This window comes from Neovison vison, chromosome X (assembly GCF_020171115.1).
Source record: "Neovison vison isolate M4711 chromosome X, ASM_NN_V1, whole genome shotgun sequence".
In the NCBI taxonomy this organism is placed as follows: Eukaryota; Metazoa; Chordata; class Mammalia; order Carnivora; family Mustelidae; genus Neogale; species Neogale vison.
Window position 1 is genome coordinate 68,173,251 of NC_058105.1, and position 23,010 is coordinate 68,196,260.

The window sequence follows — 23,010 nt, forward strand, 5'->3', positions numbered from 1 at the left end:
TCCACTGTTAGTGGAAACATAGGCCTATAGAGTATAACCATCGTCCTTCTCTGGTGAGCCAAGATCAGAAAGCAAGTCCCTGACAAGTCAGCCATGTCTCTAGGCCAGCATTCTCATACACCAGCCCAGGCAGATTGGAAGTGGGAGGTATAAAAACTTCCAAAGTGTCTTTGGCAGAAAGTCAACAGACTTCTTCATCTTCCTCAGGCCATGGTGAAGGGTTTTTATATCTCTCTTTCTCTGCAGACATACTTCAGTGTTGGCAGAAAGAAACCAGAGAATGAATTTATAACCTGCTTCTTGCCTGAAACTACCAAGTTTTGAAAGTAGGACCAACTGTACCAGAGTTTGAGGTTAGCCTAGGCCTAGCTGGGTAGCTGGGTGCCAGGTCTGGAGCCCCAGTGGGGGATGCTACTAAACATCCCTTCTCATTCCCGAGACATGATTTTTTTTTCTTTCCCAAATTATCCATACATTGGCAGCCAGAAATATCTGGAAAGGAGCCAAAAAAGCTAAATGGCCTTGGGTTCAGCTGACTTCTTTTTTCAATATAAGATTCCCTCAGGAATCCTATAAGGTAGGTGTTTCACATGGATTCACTCCAGAAGCTCATTCCTAGGAAGGCAAGCGAGGTCATGAGTTGTGTGGCATATTGAAGGGGAATAGAATGGCAGAGCTGGAAGAGAACTGAAAAGACCATCTAGTCTAATTGCCTCATGTTATAGATATAGGAACTGAGGCCCAGATAGGGGAATGGTACTCATCATTGGCCATAGCCATTTAGTGGCCAAAACTGGAGTTAGGCCCAGCTTTATGAATTTCCAAGTTTAGCCGTCTCCCACCACTTTGGAACTCTTCAGTCCTCTTTGGGGATATTGTGTACCAATGTGTCCTGGAAACCCTACTTAGATGAATCTCATTGGACAATGATTCTCAGGAGCAGGGTTTTTGAGGACCCTACATGGACAGGGCCACAGTGGATTCTGCAATGGGAAGTGTCCCTAGATGATGTTCAGAATGAAGCCAACCTTCAGCCTTGGGCAAATGGCCAGCAACTCCTAGCCTTACCTGGTAAAGGAGCTGGTATGGAGGCCTATGAAAGCGACAGCAGCCCCTGCAGTTGCTGTGATTCGGCAGCCCAAACGATCAGTGAATATACTCACAATGGGAGAACAGAAGAAGATCATGCCCATTGAGAGTGCTCCTACCCATGCTGCAGAGAAAAGAAGCACAAAGACAACTTAGCTTAATGTGATACAGTTGGTATCTCAGTTCTTCTTCTCTGGCCTTTCACAGGGGACATTGCATTGGCCTCACTGTCATCCTGCTAGTCCCTAATGGTCAGAGAGGTTAGGTGGCTTCCATAGCACTTGTAGCAGAGCAATATGAGAACCAGTAGTTTAGTTAATAAGCACACCTAGAACTGCAGAGCTGGGGTAGGGAACCTTTAGAGATCAAGTCTACGATGGGATCTTCTAGCTACTCATCACATGGGTATACAACATTTCTCAGCTACTTTGGCTGTTTGGTATGACCATATGACTGAATTCTGACCAATAGTATGTGTGTTAAAGTAATACACACTACTTCCAGTCCAGGACCATAAGAAACTCCCATGAGATTTCTGCTTTCCTGTGAGCTACAACTACAAGTGACCTTGCAAGCCATGTATTAAGACTGATAGAACTACCATCAATTCTGTCTGGGCCCCTAGGTAACTACATGAAGCAAATTTCCCTCTCCAATCTGGAACCCCTTCCCTGAACACTGCATAAAAAATAAATTTCTTTTTTTTTAATTTAAATTCATTATTAGTTTCAGAGGTAGAGTTTAGTGATTCATCAGTTGCATATAATGCCCAGTGCTTATTGCATAAAGTGCTTTCCTTAATGCCCATCACCCAGTTACCCCATCCCCCTACCCACCTCCCCTCCAGCAACCCTCACTTTGTTTCCAATAATTAGGAGTCTTTCAAGCTTCTTGTCCTTCAAGTCACTGAATTTTTAAGGGCCCTTCGTTACAGCAGTTAAACCAAAATAAACTAAAACAAAGAGATTCCTCCACTATCGTTTTACTCATAAAGAAACAGGTCCAGAAATGTGAAGGGACTTACCAAAGATCACACAGCAAGTTAGTGGCAGAGCTGGGACTCAAACCCAACTCTTCTTATTCCTAGTCCAAAGTTCATTGTATTATGTCTTCTATTTGGATGAATGAAGCTTTCCATAATTGAAGGTGTGCAAGCAGATGCTAGATATAAAACAGGGGATTCAAGAATCGGGGTCAGATTTGGACTAGCCAACACTTTAGGCCCTTCCAGGCATGCTAAGCCAGATTTATAGTCTTAAGCATGTTCTACCTGGCTTCAGGGCCAAGGAGCATGGGAGTTAATTAAGCCTTCAGGAGCTAGTGTAAAGCTTGTGTTGGCCATTAGAACAGTCCTGTAAAGATATAAAGACTAAAGAGCAGGGAAGTCCACAGACAAAAGGACTCCCAGAATTGTATGAGGACACAAGGCAGATTTAGGAGCCACCCAGAGATTTCTAAGGACACTTCACAAGAGGTCATGCAACCCTCATGCTGAAATCCTTCATCAGGGCCTATGTTTGGCAAATCCTGGACTCTAAACTCAAATAAGAAGAGTTTTTCTGTTTATAAAAGTTCTTAAGTGGGATGCCTGTGTAGCTCAGTTGGTTAAGCAGCTGCCTCCGGCTTGGGTCATGGTCCTGGGATCCAGCCCCATGTCAGGCTCCTTGCTCAGTAGGGAGCCTGCTTCTCCCTCTCCCTCTGCCTGCTCCTCTGCCTGCTTGTACTCTCTCTCTCTCTCTAATTAAAAAAAAAGTTCTTAAGTGTCCATAACAATCTTCACCAGGGAGAAAGAGATTTACCCTTTTACTGAGATTCTTCCAGCCCATTTCCCTTTGTTTACCCCTCAGAAAGAAAGCTCATTTTTTTCTTTGAAAGCTATTATCAAGTTTCTTATTAGGCCTCTTTTCTAGGCAAAATAGTATTGGTTTCCTTAACTTCTTTTTTCTCAGCTTTAATTTCTAACTCAGTAATTACTTTCAGAGCTCTCCTCTGAACATGTTCCAAGTCCCCATATCATCAAAAAGCATTCACTAAGTATCACCTGAGCAAGGTACCAGGCCAGCTTCTGGCTCTCTTCAATTGTGGAACCCCAAGCTGGTCAGAGGAGGGCAGTCTGAGTTGGGTCAAGGCTAGTCCACCATCTGTGCCTCTTATCTCAGTGTCTAACAGGTTGCTCAGATCCCCACTAGGAATCTCTCCTTTGCTGGGCACCAACTTGAGCCCCAGCTGCCTGGCTTCAAAAGTACTATCCTGGCACAGCAGGAAACCTGAACTTTCTCATCACAATTTTACCTCTTACCATACAATTTCACCTCTTATCAGCCATGGGACCTTGAGCAAGTCACACAGCACTTCCCTAATCCTGTTTTCTTATCTGTAAAATGGGGATTAAAATTCCTGATGTGACTTCCTCTAAATTTTCTTTTAAATAATAATCAGATGTAATCATATTTAAGAGAGCTTTATAAATACCAATAGTCACACTATATACAAAAATTAATGCAAATGGATCATAGGCTTAAATGTAGAACTTAAAACTAAAAAACTTACTGAAAAAGATATAGATGAAAAATCTTTCTGACCTTTACGTAGGCAAAGATTTCACAGAAATTAACAAAAAGAATGATCCATAAAAGAAAAACATTGATACATTAGACTTAATCAAAATTTAAAATTTCTCCCTTTCATAAAATACTGTTGTCAGAGCAAAAAAGCAAGCCACAGGGTGGGAAAAATATTTACAACATGCACACATCTGATAAAAGAGACTAGTATCCAGAACACAAGTGTTAGTTGACTCTCATTACTCAGTAAGAATAAAGCAAGCAATCCAGTTTAAAACATGGGCGAAAGATTTGAACAGACATTACACACACACACACACACACACACACACACTACGAATGACAATTAAGCATATGAAAGTATGCTCAATATCATTCAAGACCTGCATATTAAAGCCACAGTGAGATACCCCTACATACCCACTAAAAAGGTTTTTTTTTTCTTTTTTTATTTATTTTCAGCATAACAGTATTCATAAAAAGGTTTTTAAGGAATTGCAATGCCTACTACTGGAGAGGATGCAGAGGAACTGGAAATGTCATACACTGCTGGTGGGAATACAAAATGGTATATCTACTTTAGAAGACAGTTTGACAGATTCTTATAAAGTTCAATGTACAATTACCCCATGACCTTGAAACCCCACTCCTAGGTATTTACTAAAGAAAAATGAAAACTTACGTTACACAAAAACCTATACCTAGATGTTCACAGCAGCTTTTTTGTTGTTGTTGTTGTTTTGCTTTTGTTCTTGTTTTTTATTATTTTATTTAAATTTAAGTAGTTAACATACAGTGAAATATTGGCTTCTGGAATAGAATTCACAATTCATCATTATATACAATACCCGGAGCTCATCATAACATGTGCCCTCCTTAATACTCAGTACCCATCTAGTCCATCCCAACCCACCTCCCTCTGTCAACCCTCAGTTTGTTCTCTGTCATTAAAAAAAGACATCCAGATGGCTAACAGACATGAAAAACTGCTCAACATCACTCATCAGGGAAATACAAATCAAAACCACGGTAAGACACCATCTCACACCTGTCAGGATGGCCAAAATTAGCAACACAGACACAACAGGTGTTGGCAAGGATGCAGAGAAAGGGGAATACTTTTGCACTGTTGATGGAAATGCAAACTGGAGCAGCCACTCTGGAGAACAGTATGGAGTTTCCTCAAAAAGTTAAAAATATATCTACCCTAATATCCATCAATTGCACTAGTAGGTATTTACCCAAAGGACACAAAAATACAAATTCCAAGGGATACATGCACCCTGTTGTTTATGGCAGCATTATCTACAATAGCCAAAAAATGGAGAGAGCCTGAATATCCATTGAGCGATGAATGGATAAAGAAGATATAACATATACGTACAATGGAATATTACTCAGCAGCCTTTTTTTTATAACTGCCAAAACTTAACAATAACTGAAGAACAGTGTCCTAGAGGTAGCATCAAGGCAATTGTAAATGTGCATAATGAAATTCTATTTTCTAGTATCAGTGAAGATGATATTTGGAAGATCCTTAAAAATAACTTAAGTCCATTCAGTAGGTACATTGAAAGAATAGTGGGATGTGTTTTGTCATAGAATATTTTATTTTAAGTTAATAATATCATCACTGAAGTCTGGGGCTAAAGGTTAGGGTAAGTTTCATAAGATGAAAGATGTATATCTAATCCTGTTATTTGGGTGAGTTTTGACCAATAGTGAAATTTGTAATCTCCTCTTATTAAAGCTAACATAATTTTATTTTAACATAAAGATGTTACCTAGATGATGACTATAAAATAGCTATGCATCCCAAATTCAACAATAGAATTAAGATTTCACTTTTGTGTACTTTTTCATGATGAGGACATTTGTTTTCTTAATATTATTCTATACATTGACCATTTTGTTTTGTGATTTAAATGTCTTTTTAAAGATTTTATTTATTTATTTGACAGGGAGAGATCACGAGTAGGCGGAGAGGCAGGCAGAGAGAGAGAAGGAAGCAGGCTCCCCAGCGAGCAGAGAGCCTGATGCGGGGCTCTACCCCAGGACCTGGGATCATGACCTGAGCCGAAGGCAGAGGCTTTAGCCAACTGAGCCACCCAGGTGCCCCGAGTTAAATTTTTTAATAGGCTATTTTGTTTCAATGATTTAATAAATAGGAAAGGGGGGAACTTGGCAATAGCTCAAAACGTACTTCAACCAGTAAATGGATAAGTGGGTATACATTAATACAATGGGTTACAACTCTGCAATAAATGGGAATGAACTATTGATACCAGCAAAAACTCCAATAATTCACAAAGTCATTACATGAAGTGAAATAAGCCAGACACAAATGGTTTTATTTATATAAAATTCTGGAAAAGGCAAAACTATGAGTACAAAACAGATCAGTGAGTACCCGGAGGAAGTATGGGGGTGGGGAGAAGATTCATTACAGGGGCACATGAGGGAACTTTCTGGAATGATGAAATGTTACATATTTTAACTCTAGCATGATATTCTTTTGTCAAAATTCATAAGACTGAGCATATAAAAAGAGTGAATATTACCATATGTAAATTATACCTCAATAAATATGATGTTATAAAAAGGGAAAGAGGGCAGGGAAGCAGAAAGTGTCAGTGGGAGATTTCATTTATGATGTATACATTTTTATTCTGGAAGGATTCTCCCAAAAAATAGTTCTAGTTTATTGTCAAAGAGGAAAATACTACATTCACTAAATCATCTTGCTGACATTTAATCAACTAGAACTCATGATTATTTGGTCCTTCTGAATATCTACAATACAATGAAAACTGATGACTGGGCTTGAAGGTAACTTTTGTACAGTCAAAGAAAGTTTAAATTTTTTTGATATAGCATCTTTTTTAGTTAATGACACGTATCTGTCATTATGGTATCATACAGAATATTTTCACTGCCTTAAAAATCCTGTGCTCCGGGCGCCTGGGTGGCTCAGTGGGTTAAGCCGCTGCCTTCGGCTCAGGTCATGATCTCAGGGTCCTGGGATCGAGTCCCGCATCGGGCTCTCTGCTCAGCGGGGAGCCTGCTTCCCTCTCTCTCTCTGCCTGCCTCTCCGTCTACTTGTGATTTCTCTCTGTCAAATAAATAAATAAAATCTTTAAGAAAAAAAAAAATCCTGTGCTCCACCTATATTCATCCCGCCTCACCCTTCCAGCATCCAACAACCACTGATCTTTTTACTGCCTTCATAGTTTTTTGCCTTTTACAGAATGTTACATAGCTGGAGTCATACAGTTTGTAGTCTTTTCATATTCCCTTCCTTCACTTAGTAATAAGCATTTAAGTTTTTTCCATGCCTTTTCATGGCTTAATAGCTCATTTCTTTTTAGCAGTGAATAATATTCCATTGTCTGAATGTACCCCAGTTTATTTATCAACTCAACTACTGAACTGAAGGACATCTTGGCTGCTTCTGCATTTTGGCAATTACGAATAAAGTTGCTATAAACATTGTGTGAAAATTTTTGTGTGGACATGTATTTTGGACATATATTTTTGACATATTTGGTTAAATACTAAGGAGATCAATTGCTAGATCATGTTTAATTTTGTGAGAAACTGCCAAGTGTCTTGCAAAGTGGCTGCAACATTTTACATTCCCACTGGCAATGAGTGAGAGTTCTCATTGCTCCACATCCTTCTGGCATTTGGTATTGTCAGTGTTCCAGACTTTGGCCATTCTGATAGGTATGTAGTAGTATGTCATTGTTCTTTATTTTAAATTTTTTTTAATTTAAATTCAATTTAATTAACATATACCGTATTATTGGTTTCAGAGGTAGAATTCAGTGATTCATCACTTGCATACAACACCCAGTGCCCATTTCTTCAAGTGTCCTCCTTAATGTCAATCTCCCAGTTACCCCATTCCGCCCCCCACTTCCCCTCCCGAAATCCTCACTTTGTTCCCTATAGTTGAGTCTTATGGTTTGCCTATCTCTCTGTTTTCATTTTATTTTTCTTTTCTCCCCCCATGTTCATCTGTTTCATTTCTTAAATTCCACATACAAGTGAAATTATATTGTATTTTTCTTTCTCTGCTTTTCTTTCTCTGACTTCTTTCGCTTAGCATAATGCCCTCTAGTTACATCAATTTCATTGCAAATGGCAAGATATCATCTTTTTGATGGATGAGTAATATATATATGTATATATACATATATATATATAGTCAATGTCCACCGACAGATAAATGACTAAAGAAGATGTGGTGCACACATGTACATACGTACATACATACATACATCTGGGCTCTTTCCATAATTTGGTCATTGTTCTTTTCATTTGCATTTCCTTGATGACATATGAAGTTGAGTACCTCTTTATATGGCTATTTCTCATCTATGTATTTTCTCTAAAGTTTCTATTTAAATTCCAGTTAATTAATATACAGTGTAATATTAGTTCCAGGTACACAATATGCTGATTCAATAATATTAGTTCCAGGTACACAATATGCTGATTCAACAATACCATACAATACCTGGTGCTTATCACAAGTTCACTCCTTAATGCCCATCACCTATTTAACCCATCTCCCCACCCACACCGTCTTTTTATTTTTTTAAAGATTTTATTTATTTGACAGAGAGAGAGAGCGAGCGCACAAACAGGGGGAGCAGGAGAGGGAGAAGCAGGCTCCCTGCTGAGTAGGGACCTCCCCCCTCAACACAGGGCTCGATCCCAGGACCCGGGACGATGGCCTGAGCCAAAGACGGATGCTTAACCAACTGAGCCACCCAGGCACCCCTACATCCTCTTTTAGCCATCTTGTAACTCTATAGGTAAGAGATGGTTTCTTGGTTTGCCTCTCTCTCTCATATATAGGTCTTTATTTTAGAGAGGAGGGCAGCAGAAGGAAAGGGAGAGGGAGAATCTTAAGCAGGCTCCATGCCCAGGAGGGAGCCAGATGCAGGGCTTGAGAACATGACCTGAGCCAAAATCAAGAGTAGATGCTTAGCTGACTAAGCCACCCAGATACCCCTTACATTTAGGTCTTTAATCCATTTTGAATTTATTTTTTGGTATGGTGTAACAAAGTGGTCCAGTTTCATCCTTTCGCATGTTACTGTCCAGTTTCCCCAATACCATTTTTGTCTTTTGACCATATAGTTGAGGGTTCATTTCTGGGTTTTCTATTCCATTCTATTCATTTATGTGTCTGTTTTTGTGCTAGTACCACACTGTTTTTATCACTACAGCTTTGTGATATAATGTGAGGTCCAAAATTGTGATGCCCCAGTGTCACTTTTCTTTTTCAAGATTGCTTTGGCTATTCAGGGTCTTTTGTAATTCCATGCAAATTTTAGGATTATTTGTTCTAGCTCTGTGAAAAATGCTGGGGCTATTTTGATAGTAACTGCATTAATATGTACATTGTTTTGGGTAGGATAAAAATTTTAACAGCATTCTTTTCTTCCAATCCATGAGCATGGAATGGCTTTCCATTTCTTGGTGTCCTTTTCCATTTCTTTCATCGGTGTTTTATAGTTTACAGAGTACAAGTCTTTTACCTATGTGGTTTGGTTTATTCCCATGTGTCTAATTGTTTCTGGTGCAATTGTAAATAGCATTGGTTTTTTAAAAGATTTTATTTGTTAAAGAGAGAGATAGAGAGTGAGCACAAGCAGGAAGAGAGGGAGAAAGACTCCCTGTGGATCAAGGACCCCAACACAGGACCCAATCACAGGACCCTGAGATCATGACCTGAGCTGAAGGCACAGGTTTAACTGACTGAGCCACCCAGGTGTCCTTGCATAGATTTCTTTATTTCCATTTCTGCTACTTTATTATTGATGTATAGAAATGTAACAGATTTCTGTACATTGATTTTGTGTCCTGTGACTTTACTGAGTTCATTTATCAGTTCTAGCAGGGTTTTTTTTTTTTTTTGGTAGAGTCTTTTTGTTTTCTATATATAGATTCATGTCATGTGGAGATGGTGAAAGTTTTACTTCCTCCTTGCCAATTTGGAGGCCTTTTATTTCTTTTTGTTGTCTGATTGCTGTGGCTAGGACTTCCAGTTCTATGTTAAATAAGAGAGGTAAGAGTGGATATCCCTGTCTTCTTCCTGACCATAGAGGAAAAACTTTCAGGTTTTCCCCATTGAGTATTATGTTACCTTTGGGCTTTTCATATATGGCCTTTATTATGTTGAGATATGTTCCCTCTAAACCTACTTTGTTGAGGATTTTTATCAATAATGAATGTTGTACTTAATCTAATGCCTTTTCTGTATCTATTGAAATGATCAGATGGTTCTTTTATTTTCTATTTTTCTTATTAATTTTATTATTATTAATTTCTTTTATTAATGTGGTATATCACATTGATTTGCATATATTGAGCTACTCTTGCAACCCAAGAATATGTCCCACTTGATTGTGGTGGATGATTCTTTTACTGTATTGTTGGATTCAGTTTGCCAGTATTTTACTAAGAATTTTTGCATCTGCATTCATCAGGGATATTGACATGTAGTTCTCTCTTTTTAGTGACCTCTTTATCTGGTTTTGGTATCAGGGTAATGCTGGCTTCATAGAATGAATTTGGAAGTTTTCCTTCCTTTTCTATTTTTTAGAATAGTTTGAGAAGAATAGGTATTAACTCTTCTTTAAGCAGTAGAATTCACACATGAAGCTGTCTGGTCCTGTACTTCCATATGCTGGGAGTTTTTGATGACTGATTCAGTTTCTTTGCAGGTTATCAGTCTGTTCAAGTTTTCTATTTCTTCCTTGTTCACTTTTGGTAGTTTATATGTTTCTAGGAATTTATCCATTTCTTCCAGTTTCTCTAATTTGTTGGCATATAGTTTTTCATAACATTCTTTTATAATTGTTTGGATTTCTGTGGTGTTGGTTGTTCTTTCTCCTCTAATTTGTAGTTTTATTAATTGGGGTTCTTTTTTCCATCTTTTTGATAGGTCTGGCTAGAGTCTTATCAATTTTATTAATTTTTTTCAAAGAACCACCTCCTGGTTTCATTGGTCTGTTCTATTGTTTTCTTAGTTTCTATATCATTTATTTCTGCTGTAATCATTATTATTTCCTTCCTTTTGCTGCCTTTGGGCTTTACCTGCTTTTTTTTTAATGTTATGTTAGTCACCGTACAGTATGTCATTAGTTTTTGATGTAGTGTTCCAAGATTCATTGTTTACATATAGCACCCAGTGCTCGATGCAATTCATGTCCTCTTTAACACCCATCACTGGCCCAAACATCCCCCACCCCCTCCCCTCTAAAACCCTCAGTTTGTTCTCACAGTCCAGTCTCTCATGGTTCATCTCCCCTCCAATCCCCCCCTTATTTTTCCCTTCCTTCTCCTAATGTCCTCCATGCTATCCCTTATGTTCCACTAGCTCTTTTAGGTGTAAGGTTAGGTTGTTGCTTTGAAATTTTTCTTGCTTATTGAGGTAGGCCTGTATTACTATACACTGCCCTCTTAGGATCAATTTTGCTGCATCTCAAAGATTTTGGACCATTGTATTTTCATTTTCATTTGTTTCAATGTATTTTTTCATTTCTTCTTTTATTTCCTGATTGATACATTTATTGTTTAGTAGCATGTTGTTTAACCTCCCTGTATTTGTGGTCTTTCCAAATTATTTATTGTGGTTTTCTTCTGATTTCATAGCAATTTGATCAGAAAAGGTACATGGTAGAAAAAGCATTTGACAAAATTCAGCATCCATTCCTGATTAAAACGCTTCAAAGTATAGGGATAGAGAGACCATTCCTCAACTTCATGAAGTCTACCTATGAAAAACCCAAAGCAAATATCATCCTCAATAGGAAAACCTCACAGCCTTCCTGTTGAGATCGGGAACACGACAAGTGCCCACTCTCACCACTCTTGTTCAGCATAGTATTAGAAGTCCTAGCAACAGCAATCAGACAACAAAGAGAAATAAAAGGTATCCAAATTAGCAATGAAGAAGTCAAACTCTCTCTCTTCGTAGATGACAGGATACTTTATATGGAAAACCTAAAAGTCTCTACCCCCAAACTACTAGAACTCATATAGCAATTCAGTAATGTGGCAGGATACAAAATCAATATACAGAAATCAGTTGCTTTCTTATACACTAACAATGAAAATACAGAAAGGGAAATTAGAGAATCGATTCCATTTACTATAGCACCAAGAACCATAAGATACCTGGGAATAAACCTAACCAAAGAGGTAAAGGATCTGTACTCGAGGAACTACAGAACACTCATGAAAGAAATTGAAGAAGACACAAAAAGATGGAAGACCATTCCATGCTCTTGGATCGGAAGAATAAACATTGTTAAAATGTCTATACTGCCTAGAACAATCTACACTTTCAGTGCCATTCCGATCTAAATTCCACTGGCATTTTTCAAAGAGCTGGAACAAACAATCCTAAAATTTGTATGGAATCAGAAGAGACCCTGAATTGCTAAGGAAATGTTGAAAAAGAAAAACAAACCTGGGGGCATCACGTTGCCGGATTTCAAGCTTTACTACAAAGCTGTGATCACCAAGACAGCATAGTACTGGCACAAAACAGACACATAGACCAGGGGAAAAGAGTAGAGAGCCCAGATATGGACCCTTAACTCTATGGTCAAATAATATTTGACAAAGCAGGAAAAATATACAGTGGAAAAAAGTCTCTTCAATAAATGGTGTTGGGAAAATTGGACAGCTATTTATAGAAGAATGAAACTTGACCATTCTCTTACACCATACACAATGATAAACTTGAAATGGATAATAGACCTCAACATGAGGCAGGAATCCATCAGAATCATAGAGGAGAACATAGGCAGTGACCTCTTCCATATCAGCCACAGCAACTTCTTTCAAGATATGTCTCCGAAGGCAAAGGAAACAAAAGCGAAAATGAACTTTTGGGACTTCATCAAGATCGAAAGCTTCTGCACAGCAAAGGAAACAGTCAACAAAACAAAGAGGCAACCCACAAATGGGAGAAGATATTTACGAATGACAGTACAGACAAAAGGCTGATATCCAGGATCTATAAAGAACTTCTCAAACTCAACACACACAAAACAGATAATCATGTCAAAAAATGGGCAGAAGACATGAACAGACAGTTCTCCAAAGAAGACATACAAATGGCTAACAGACACATGAAAAAATGTTCATCATCACCAGCCATCAGGGAGATTCAAATCAAAACCACATTGAGGCAACACCTTACACCAGTTAGAATGGCCAAAATTAACAAGATTGTAAACAATGTGTATTGGAGAGGATGTGGAGAAAGGGGAACCTTCTTATACTATTGGTGGGAATGGAAGTTGGTGCAGCCACTTTGGAAAACAGTGTGGAGATTCCTCAAGAAATTAAAAATAGAACTTCCCTATGACCCTGCCATTGCACTCCTGGGTATTTACCCCAAAGATACAGATGTCGTGAAAAGAAGGGCCATCTGCAACCCAATGTTCATAGCAGCAATGGCCACAGTCACCAAACTGTGGAAAGAACCAAGATGCCCTTCAATGGGTGAATGGATAAGGAAGATGTGATCCATATTCACTATGGAGTATTATGCCTCCATCAGAAAGGATGAATACCCAACTGTTGTATCAACATGGATGGGACTAAAAGAGATTATGCTGAGTGAAATAAGTCAAGCAGAGAAAGTCAATTATCATATGTTTTCTCTTATTTGTGGAGCATAAGAAATAACATGGAGGACATAGGGAGATGGAGAGGAGAAGGGAGTTGAGGGAAATTGGAAGGGTTGGTGAACCATGAGAGACTATGGACTCTGAAAAACAATCTGAGGGTTTTGAAGGGGCAGGGGGTGGAAGGTTGGGTGAGCCTGGTGGTAGGTATTATGGAGGGCACGTATTGCATGGAGCACTTGGTGTGGTACATAAACAATGAATTCTGGTACACTGAAAAGAAATTTGAAAAGTAAAAAATTAATTTAAAAAAAAGGGTGCATGGTACTTTAATTTTTTTGTATTTGTTGAAGCCTGTTTTGTGACCTAACCTGTGCTCTCTTCTGGAGGATGTCCCATGTACACTTGAAAGGAATGTGTATTCTGCCATATTAGGATGAAATGCTCTCTATATATCCTTATCTTTATGATTACACAGTGCCCTACTTTGTCTCTTGTTACAGTGTTTGTTTTAAAGTCCAGTTTGTCCAATATAAATAGTGTTACTCCAACTTTCTTTTGATATCCCTTTGTAAGATAAATGTTTCTCCATCTTCTCACTTTCAATCTGCAGGTGTCTTTAGCTCTAAAATGAATCTCTTGTAGGCAGCATACAGATGGGTTTTTTAAAAAATTATTGTTCATTCTGACACCCTAAGTCTTTTTTTAAATATCTTAATTTAATTTTACTGTTTTCAGTGTTCCAAGATTTCATTGTTTATGCACCACACCCAGTGCTCCATGCAATATGTGCCCTCCTGAATACCCAGCACCAAACTGTGGAAAGAGCCAAGATGCCCTTCAAGAAATGAATTGATGAAGAAGATATGGCCCATATATACAATGCAATATTACATAGCCACCCTATATCTTTTGACTGGAGTGTTTAGTCCATTTACATTCACAGTAATTATTGATAAATATGTATTTATTGCCATTTTATTACACATTTTGTCATTTTTTCCTGAGATTTTCTCTGATCCTTTATTTTTTTTATTAAATTGATTTATTTATTTTCAGAAAAACGGTATTCATTATTTTTTCACCACACCCAGTGCTCCATGCAATCCGTGCCCTCTATAATACCCACACCTGGCACCCCAACCTCCCACCTCCCTGACACTTCAAACCCCTCAGATTGTTTTTCAGAGTCCATAGTCTCTCATGATTCACCTCCTCTTCCAATTCTTGTTTTTGTTACTTTTGGTCTCTTCTTTGTGCTCAAAGTCTCCATTTTAATATTTCTTGTAGGGCTGGTTTAGTGATCATGAACTCCTTTAGTTATTATTTATCCAGGTAACTCTCTATTTCTCCTTCTAGTTTAAATGATAGCCTTGCTGGACAGAGTGTTTTTTTTAATTAACAAAAAATGTGTAATTTGTTTCAGGGGTATATATCTGTGGGTAGAGTATTCTTGGCTGCATATTTTTCCCACTGGGTATTTAGAATCTATTATCCCACTTTCTTCTAGCCTGCCAAGTTTCTGTTGAGGATCCCCAGCTAGCCCCAGGGGTTTCCTCTTGTAAGTTAATGCCTTCTTTTATCTTGATGCTTTTAAGATTTTTTTCTTTATCACCATATTTTGCCAATTTAATTACAATGTCTTGGTGGTGGCCCGCTTTAGTTGATTTTGATGAGAGTTCTTCCTGCCTCCTGGATCTGAATATTTGCTCCCTTTCCCAGATTAGGGAAGTTTTCAGCAACTATTTCTTCAAATAAATTTTCTTCCATTTTTCTCTCTTTTTCTTCTTAGACTCCTACAACACAAATGTTAATTACATTTGAGGGAGCCATTGGGTTGCCTAAGTCTATCCTTGTGTTGCATAATTCTTCTTTCTCTCTTTTGTTCACCTTCATTACTCTTCATTACTTTGTTTTCCAGGTCACTAAGTCATTCTTCTGCTACTTTCAGTCTGCTGTTCATTGCATCAAGCCTGTTTCCAATCTCATTGTACTCTTCATCTCTGATTCTTTTTTTAACTCTTTTACCTATGTGGTAAAGGTTTCCCTGATGTTTTCCTTCTTTTCTCCAGGCCACTGAGTATCCTTAGATTGTTGCTTTAAATTCTCTATCAGGCATATTACTTACATCTGTTTCAGTTAGATCTCTGGCCATAGTCTAATCTTCTTTCATTTGGGGTAAACTCCTCTGTCTTTGCATTTTGTCTAAATCTTTGCCTTCTTACTTGTGTTAAAAAAGGCAGTTATGGGGACGCCTGGGTGGCTCAGTTGGTTGGACGACTGCCTTCGGCTCAGGGCGTGATCCTGGAGTCCCGGGATCGAGTCCCACATCGGGCTCCCAGCTCCATGGGGAGTCTGCTTCGCTCTCTGACCTTCTCCTCGCTCATGCTCTCTCTCACTGTCTCTCTCTCTCAAATAAATAAATAAAATCTTTAAAAAAAAAAAAGGCAGTTATGTCTCCTGCCCCAGAAAGTAATGGTCTTACGAGGAAGGGGTCATTAATGCCCAGAGCCTGATGCTTTAGGAAGTGTCTCTGGTGTGCACTCCATGTGCTCTGCTATTGTGTTTGGCTGCTGTGTCCTCAGTCCAGTCCTCTGCAGAGGTTCTCCTTGCCTGCTGTGGGCAGTGTTTGGTTCCTGGCCTAGATGTGGCAAGTTTTTACAAGGTGTCCTCTGGTCTGCTTATGAAATGAGACTGGACACCACCTCCACTAGAGGCCCTGCAGAATTCTCTGGTCGGGAGATGTGATATGGGCAGGGGTTTCTGCTAGTCTGGGGGAGGGGCCTGCTTCACTGGGACTGAGGCAAGTGTGACTGAGAAAGCTAATCCCATCAGAGCACAGGGGTTGTGGGATTTAAAAGCAAACATTGGCAGCCAGTGTCAGTGCTATGTTGTTTCCTGCAGGTGGCTCTGTGTTTAATCTGAGTGGTGGGAGAAGGAAATCTTTGGGAGAGGGAAATGCCCAGTTCCTTTGCTTCTGGAGAGGTATCTCCATGAATGCTGCTTCTCAGGGATGGCTCTGAGAAGAGTAAATAATTTCCCCACTGTGTACCCCAGGTACTCTTCAGATCGCTGTTTCCACACTGTCTGCCCATAGTTGTTTGCTTGCCTTCTCTCCAGGAGGAGTACAGTGCACTTAGGGCTCTATCCCAGCCAAGTCTGTTGATCTTTATAACTCTAGGCTTTAAGTCCCACTTGTTGCAAACACTCATGAAATCCAGTCCCTCTCATTTTCTATGCCAGTGGCTTTGGGGAAATGATCTCCTTGTACACTCCCCTATGTGCTTCTTTCTCTCTTGCCCTTCTCTATGACTAGCACTTCCTCCCCTCCACAGCACCTGTGATCCATTTCTCCTCTAAACCACATCTCCATACTTCCTACCTTCTTCAGTGTGGCCTCTTCTCTTCTTTTAGTTGTGGATTTTTTTCTTTTGGTCGTCAGGTTAATTTCTGGGTTATTTAGGATAATTTGATAGTTATTTACTTGTGTTCATGGGACAACATGAGCCTAGCTCCTCCTATTCTGCTACCGTCTTACTATGAGACCTGTGTATTTTTTTTGATAAGGTTCCTGTTAAACTTTGGCACTTTTTAAAAACTTGGTTGTTCATTTTCTTATTGTTGAGTTTTAAGAATACTTTTTATGTTTTGAGAGTACTTTTTATATTTTGGGTAACAGTCCTTTATCAGATATGTAATTTGCAAATATTTCCTCCCAATCTGTGACTTATTTTCTCATTCTCTTCTTCTCATTCTTTCCAAGAAGTTAATTTTAATGAAGTCTACCTTATCAATTATTTTCTTCATGGATTGTACCTTTGATGTTGTATCTAAAAAGTCATTGCCCTAAGCAAGGTCATCTAAGTTTTCTCCTATGCTATTTTCTATTTTCTAGGAGTTTTATAGTTTTGTGTTTTATATTGAGGTCTGTGATCTATTCTGAGTTAATTTTTGAGAAGATTATAATGTCAGAGTCTAGATTCATTTTTTGTACCTGGATATCCAGTTGTTCCAACACCATTTGTTGAAAAAAAAATCTTTGTTCTATTGTATTGTTTTTGCTTCTTTGTCTAGGTTTATGCTATTTTATGGTAGATCTATTTATGAGCTCTTTATTCTGTTCCATTGATCTCTTTGTATATTATTTCACCAATATCACACTGTCTTGAATATTGTTGACTTATATTAAGTCTTGAAGTTGGGTAGTGACATCCTCCAACTTTTCTCATCTCCTCTATTATTGTTTTGGCTATTTGGAATCTTTTGCCTCTGCATGTAAAATTTAGATTCAGTTTGTTGATATCCACAAGATAACTTGAATTTTTATTGGGATTGCATGGAATCTATATATCAATTTGGGAAGAGTTGACATCCTGACACTACTGAGTCTTCCTATGCATGAACATAGAATATCTCTCCATTTATTTAGTTCTTTTAAAATTTTATTTATCACAGTTTTGTAGTTTTCATCATATACAATTTGTATATGTACATTTTGTTAGTTTTATACCTAAGTATTTCATTTTGGGGGCTCTAATATAAATGGTATTCATTTTTAAAATTTCAAAATCTACTTGTTCCTTACTGTTATATTAGAAAGCAATTGACTTTTATATATTAACTTTGTATCCTGCAAACGTGCTATAATCACTCATTAATTCCAGGAGTTTTTTGTTGATTCTTACAGATCTTTTACATAGATGACCATATCACCTGTGAAGAAAGACAGTTTTATGTCTTCTTTCTTAATCTGTATACCTATTATTCCCTTTCCTTGTATTTTTCCATTAGCTAGAACTTCCAGAATGATGTTGAAAAAGAGTAATAAGAGGGAATAACTTTGCTTTACCTGATCTTAGTGAGGAAGCTTTAAGTTTATCATCATTAAGTTTGATGGTTTTTAATATAGATTTTTAAAAAATCAATATGTTTGGGTTTCTTTTAAGAAAGTTATATAAGTGGACTCATAACATATAGACCTCTGAAGATTGGCTTTTTTCACCTAGCATAATTTCCTGGATAAATATACTTACAGTGAGTTTCCTGTAGACAGAGTATAGTCTAGTATAGCAGTATAGCATATAGCATATAGTAGACAGTGTATAGGGATATAGTTTTTTCTATCCACTCCACCAGTCTCTTCTAATTGATGCATTTTTGACCACTTATAATGGACATAATCATTGGTATGATAAAGTCATTTTATTTTTATTTTCTGTTTTTCCTTCCTTTATTTTTTTCCCTGCCTGCCTGTAGGTTCCTTTAACAGTTTTTAGAATTTCATTTTGATTTATTTATAGTGCTTTTGAGTGTCTCCTTCTGTTAAACCTTTTTTAGTGGTTGCTCTAGCTGTTATATAATATGTATATAACTTAACAAAGTTTACTGATGTTGACATTTTGCAAGTTTGAGTGGAATATAAGAACCTAGCCTTCCTTATGTCCCTTCATTCTCCCTCATTTATAATATAATTTAAAAAAATATTTGCTTAATATACATTGATACCACATCAGGAATCAATTTCATTTTTGCTTTAGCTGTTAAACATAATTTAGATAACACAAAGGGAGAAGGAAATTCTATTGCAATCATCCATAATTTTACCTTTCATTATTCTTTCTCCCTTCTTCATGTTTCAAGGTTCCTTCTTTTATTGTTTCCTTTCTGCTTAAAGAATGTCTTTTGGCCATTCATTTAGAATAGGTCTGGTCTCTTAGTTTTCCTTCATCTGAGAATATCTTGATTTTGCCTTGATTCCTAAAGGATATTTTCATTGGATATGCAGTTCTGAGTTGACAGCTTTTTTCTTTCAGCACTTAAGAAACGTACCACTTCTTCCTTCTGCCCTTCATGATTTCTGATGAGAAATCCACTGTTATTTGAATGTTTCCCCTTTAATTAAGGTGTTATTTCTCTCTCACTGTTTTCAAGAGGGGTGTGTGTGTGTGTGTGTGTGTGTGTGTGTGTGTGTGTTTAGATTTCAGAAGTTTATGATGTATTTTGGCATAAATTTCTTTGAGTTCATCCTCTTTGGGATTCACTCAGCTTCTTGATACTGTGGGTTTGTCTTTGCCTAATTTGGGAATTTTTCAATCATTATTTCTTTGAGTACTTTTTTAGCTGCATCTCCTTTCTCCTCTCCATCCAGGACTCCACTAATGACAGGAATGTTACATCTTTTGTTATAGCCTCACAGCTCTTTGAGGCTCTGTTCATCCTTTTTCTCCAATTTATTTTCTTTCTGTTGTTCACATTTGATGATTTCTATTGTTCTATTCTTAAGTTCACTGATTCTTTCCTCTGTCTTCTTTATTTCTTAATGAAGCCTATCCAGAGAGGTTATTATTATCATTATTTCAGTTGTTGTAAGCTTTAGTTATAAAATGTCCATTTGTGGGACACCTGGGTGGCTCAGTTGGTTAAGTCAATTCCTTTGGCTCAGGTCATGATCCCAGAGTCTTGGGATGAGGTCCCACATGGGGATCCTTGTTCAGCGGGGAGCCTGCTTCTCTCTCTGCCTGCCACTCTGCCTGCTTGTGCTCTCTCTCTCTCTCTCTCTTTCTCTGACATAAATAAATAAAATATCCATTTGTTTCTTCTTTGTATCTTCTATTTATTTGCTGAGACAGTATTTTTACATTTGTTGCAAATATGATTGTGATTGTTCATTGAAGCATTTTTATAATGGCTGCTTTAAAATTCTTGTCAAATAATTCCAATATCTGTGTCATCTTGGGGCTGGTGTTAGTTGATTATCCTTTCTTATTGAGGTTGAGATTTTTCTAGTCATTTGTGTGATGAGTGGTTTTCTATTCTGGAAAGTTTGGATATTATAAGACTCTATCTTATCTAAATCTTGTGTTTTAACAAGTATGTTATGACAACATGCCAGTGAGGCACCACCTCATGATTGCTAGATGGGGTGTAAGAGATGGGGATGGAAGTCCAAGTTCCCTGCTTAGCCTCCATTGACTCCCTGGGAAGTGTGGGTGCCTTGTTACTGCTAAGCAGGGGTTGATGTTTAAAATCCCCACTGGGCTTCCTATGATATTTTCCTGGCTAGGAAGGTTAGGGACTGCTTACTACTATCTCCCACACTGCTTTAACTGTTACTATATTGAACGATGTTAAAAGTCCAACTTCCCTACTTGGCCTTCAATGACACCACCTTGGCACCTCTCCAGGAATGGGAGGAGAGTCAAAGGTTAAAGTCTGGAAGGGTGAAAATGCAGTCTCCCTCCTTTGACCTTATGGGGGAGGAGTAGGCCTTCTTACCACCAATAGGGAATGAACTTCTTAGCTCTCCACTTGGTTTTCTTTGATGCCACCTTAGCATGGTGGGGCGGTTTGGGGCACCTTTTTACAACTTGATGAGTGTAGAAGTCTAGGTTTCCCGTTAAACCTTTGCTGATGAAAGTCAGAAGGGATGAATTTTTTCCCTATGGTGTTTGGCTGGAGCAGAGTGGTTATTGTCTAGAAGTTTTCTGTTTTGCTGTGCTGCCTCTTTTCTTGTCTCTTAGCTAGAAAAATAAGGATTTTTCTAGGGGCTTATTTATCCATTGGTATTTCTGGGTTGCTAACTTTTTCAGCTCTAGGTCCAAGAGATATGAAGCAAAAATAAAAACTGTGTAATTCACTGTTGTTCCTCAGGTCCTGAGGTCCCTAGCCCATCAACCTCCTTCTCTCTACCTTTCAGTCTTTATATTTGCTTTATATACAGTTCCCAGTGTTTTTAGCTGAGCTTCATGGGAGGAATATAAAAAACGAAGCCACTTACATATGATATTCATTTATTCAACAGTTATTTAACATCATCTTTGGCCCAGACATATGGCTATCCTATAGGCCCTGAGGTTGCTAAATGAGTGACACATCGTCCTTGCCTTCAAGGATCCCACAATAGGACAAGGAACTTTTTTTTTAAATACGGCAATACAATCTATAAGTCCCATGGTTCAAGGCTAGAGTAAAATTTTCTATTTATAGATTTTCAGACAAGTCAGACATTCCAAGTGACAGAAAAAATCATTATATTAGGGGAAAGAAAGGTAATCAAATAGCTAGATTAATAACTGAAAAACAATAGCATGATAGAAGGTATTTTATTTTTTTTAAAGATTTTATTTATTTACTTGAGAGAGAGAGACAGTGAGAGAGAGAGAGAGCATGAACGAGGAGAAGGTCAGAGAGAGAAGCAGGCTCCCCGTGGAGCTGGGAACCCGATGCGGAACTCGATCCCAGGATTCCAGGATCATGACCTGAGCCGAAGGCAGTCGTCCAACCAACTGAGCCACCCAGGCGTCCCAGAAGGTATTTTAAAGGATTATTAGAAGTAAAGCTTATCAGAGGAAATTTAATAAGAGAAAATAATCAAGGGGTGACTATATTTAAAAAAAGAAGTATGGGAATGCCTGGGTGGCTCATTCATTAAGTGTTTGGCTTTGACTCAGGTCATGATCCCAGGGTCCTGGGATTGAGCTCCACATTAGGCTCCCTGTTTGGTGGGAAGCCTGCTTCTCCCTGTCCCACTCCCCCTGCTTCTGTTCCCTCTCTCACTGTGTCTCTCTCTCTGTCAAATACATAAATAAAACTCTAAAAAAATTAAAAAGAAGAACAGGATGTCTGAATGGCTCATTCAGTTAAGCATCTGCCTTCAGCTCAGGTCATGATCCCTGGGATCAAGTCCCATATGGGGCTCCTTGCTCAGTGGCCAGGCTGCTTCTCCCTCTGCTCTGCCACTACCCCCTGCTTGTACTCTCTCTCCCTATGACAAATAAATAAAATCTTTTAAAAATTAATTAATTAAAAAATAAAAAAGAAGAACCAATAATCATAATAATGATGATGATTAAATGCTATTGCTTATCTTTTACCTTCCTTGAACTCAGTTCCTTTTTTGACAAATACAAAGCATGGGTAAGGATTTTCTAGAATTTTTTACAGTCTTTGGACTCAAAGCTAGGGAGTTTTTTGTTGTTCATTGTATTACTCTTGCTCTCGTATGAGGAAGACAAAGATATTTCAATGAAGCAGCTGGGGGACTTGTGAAGCATGAAAGGTATAGGCATACCCCATTTCTTTGCATTTCACTTTATTGTGCTTCACAGAGGTTGAGTTTTGTGTGTGTTTTACAAATTGGAGGTTTGTGGCAACTCTTCACTGAATAAGTCTATTGGCACCATTTTTCCAACAGCATATGGTTTCTTCATGTCTGTGTGTCACCTTTTGGTAATTCTTGCAATATTTCAGTTTTTTAAATAATTATTATACACGTTATGATGATTTGTGGTCAGTGATCTTTGATGTTACTATTGTAATTGTTTGGGGGAACCAGGAACTATGTCCATGAAAGATGGCAAACTTAACAGATAAATGTTGTGTGTGTTCTTTATTTTAAATTTTTTTCAATTTATTTATTTTCAGAAAGACAGTATTCATTATTTTTTCACCACACCCAGTGCTGTTGTTTTTTAAAAAGATTTTATTTATTTGTTTTTCAGAGAGAGAGAGAGACAGAGGGAACACAAGCAGGGGGAATGGCAGACAGAGGGAGAAGCAGACTCCCTGCTGAGAAAGGAGCCTGATGCAGGACTCAATCCCAGCACCCTGGGATCATGACCCAAGCCAAAGGCAGATGCTTAACTGATTGAGCCACCCAGGTGCCCCTGTTGTGTGTGTTCTGACTGCTCCACCAATAA

The 23,010-nt window shown here is 38.2% G+C and overlaps 1 protein-coding gene across 1 annotated transcript in view; it reads right to left on the reverse strand.

The window, feature by feature from the left end:
* Positions 1-23,010, reverse strand: part of SLC16A2 (solute carrier family 16 member 2) — a 135,818-nt gene that overhangs the window by 12,556 nt on the left and 100,252 nt on the right. The window contains exon 2 of the mRNA XM_044235034.1: positions 1,069-1,213. Coding sequence (XP_044090969.1) covers positions 1,069-1,213 — 145 coding nt within the window. The remainder of the gene's footprint in view (positions 1-1,068; positions 1,214-23,010) is intronic.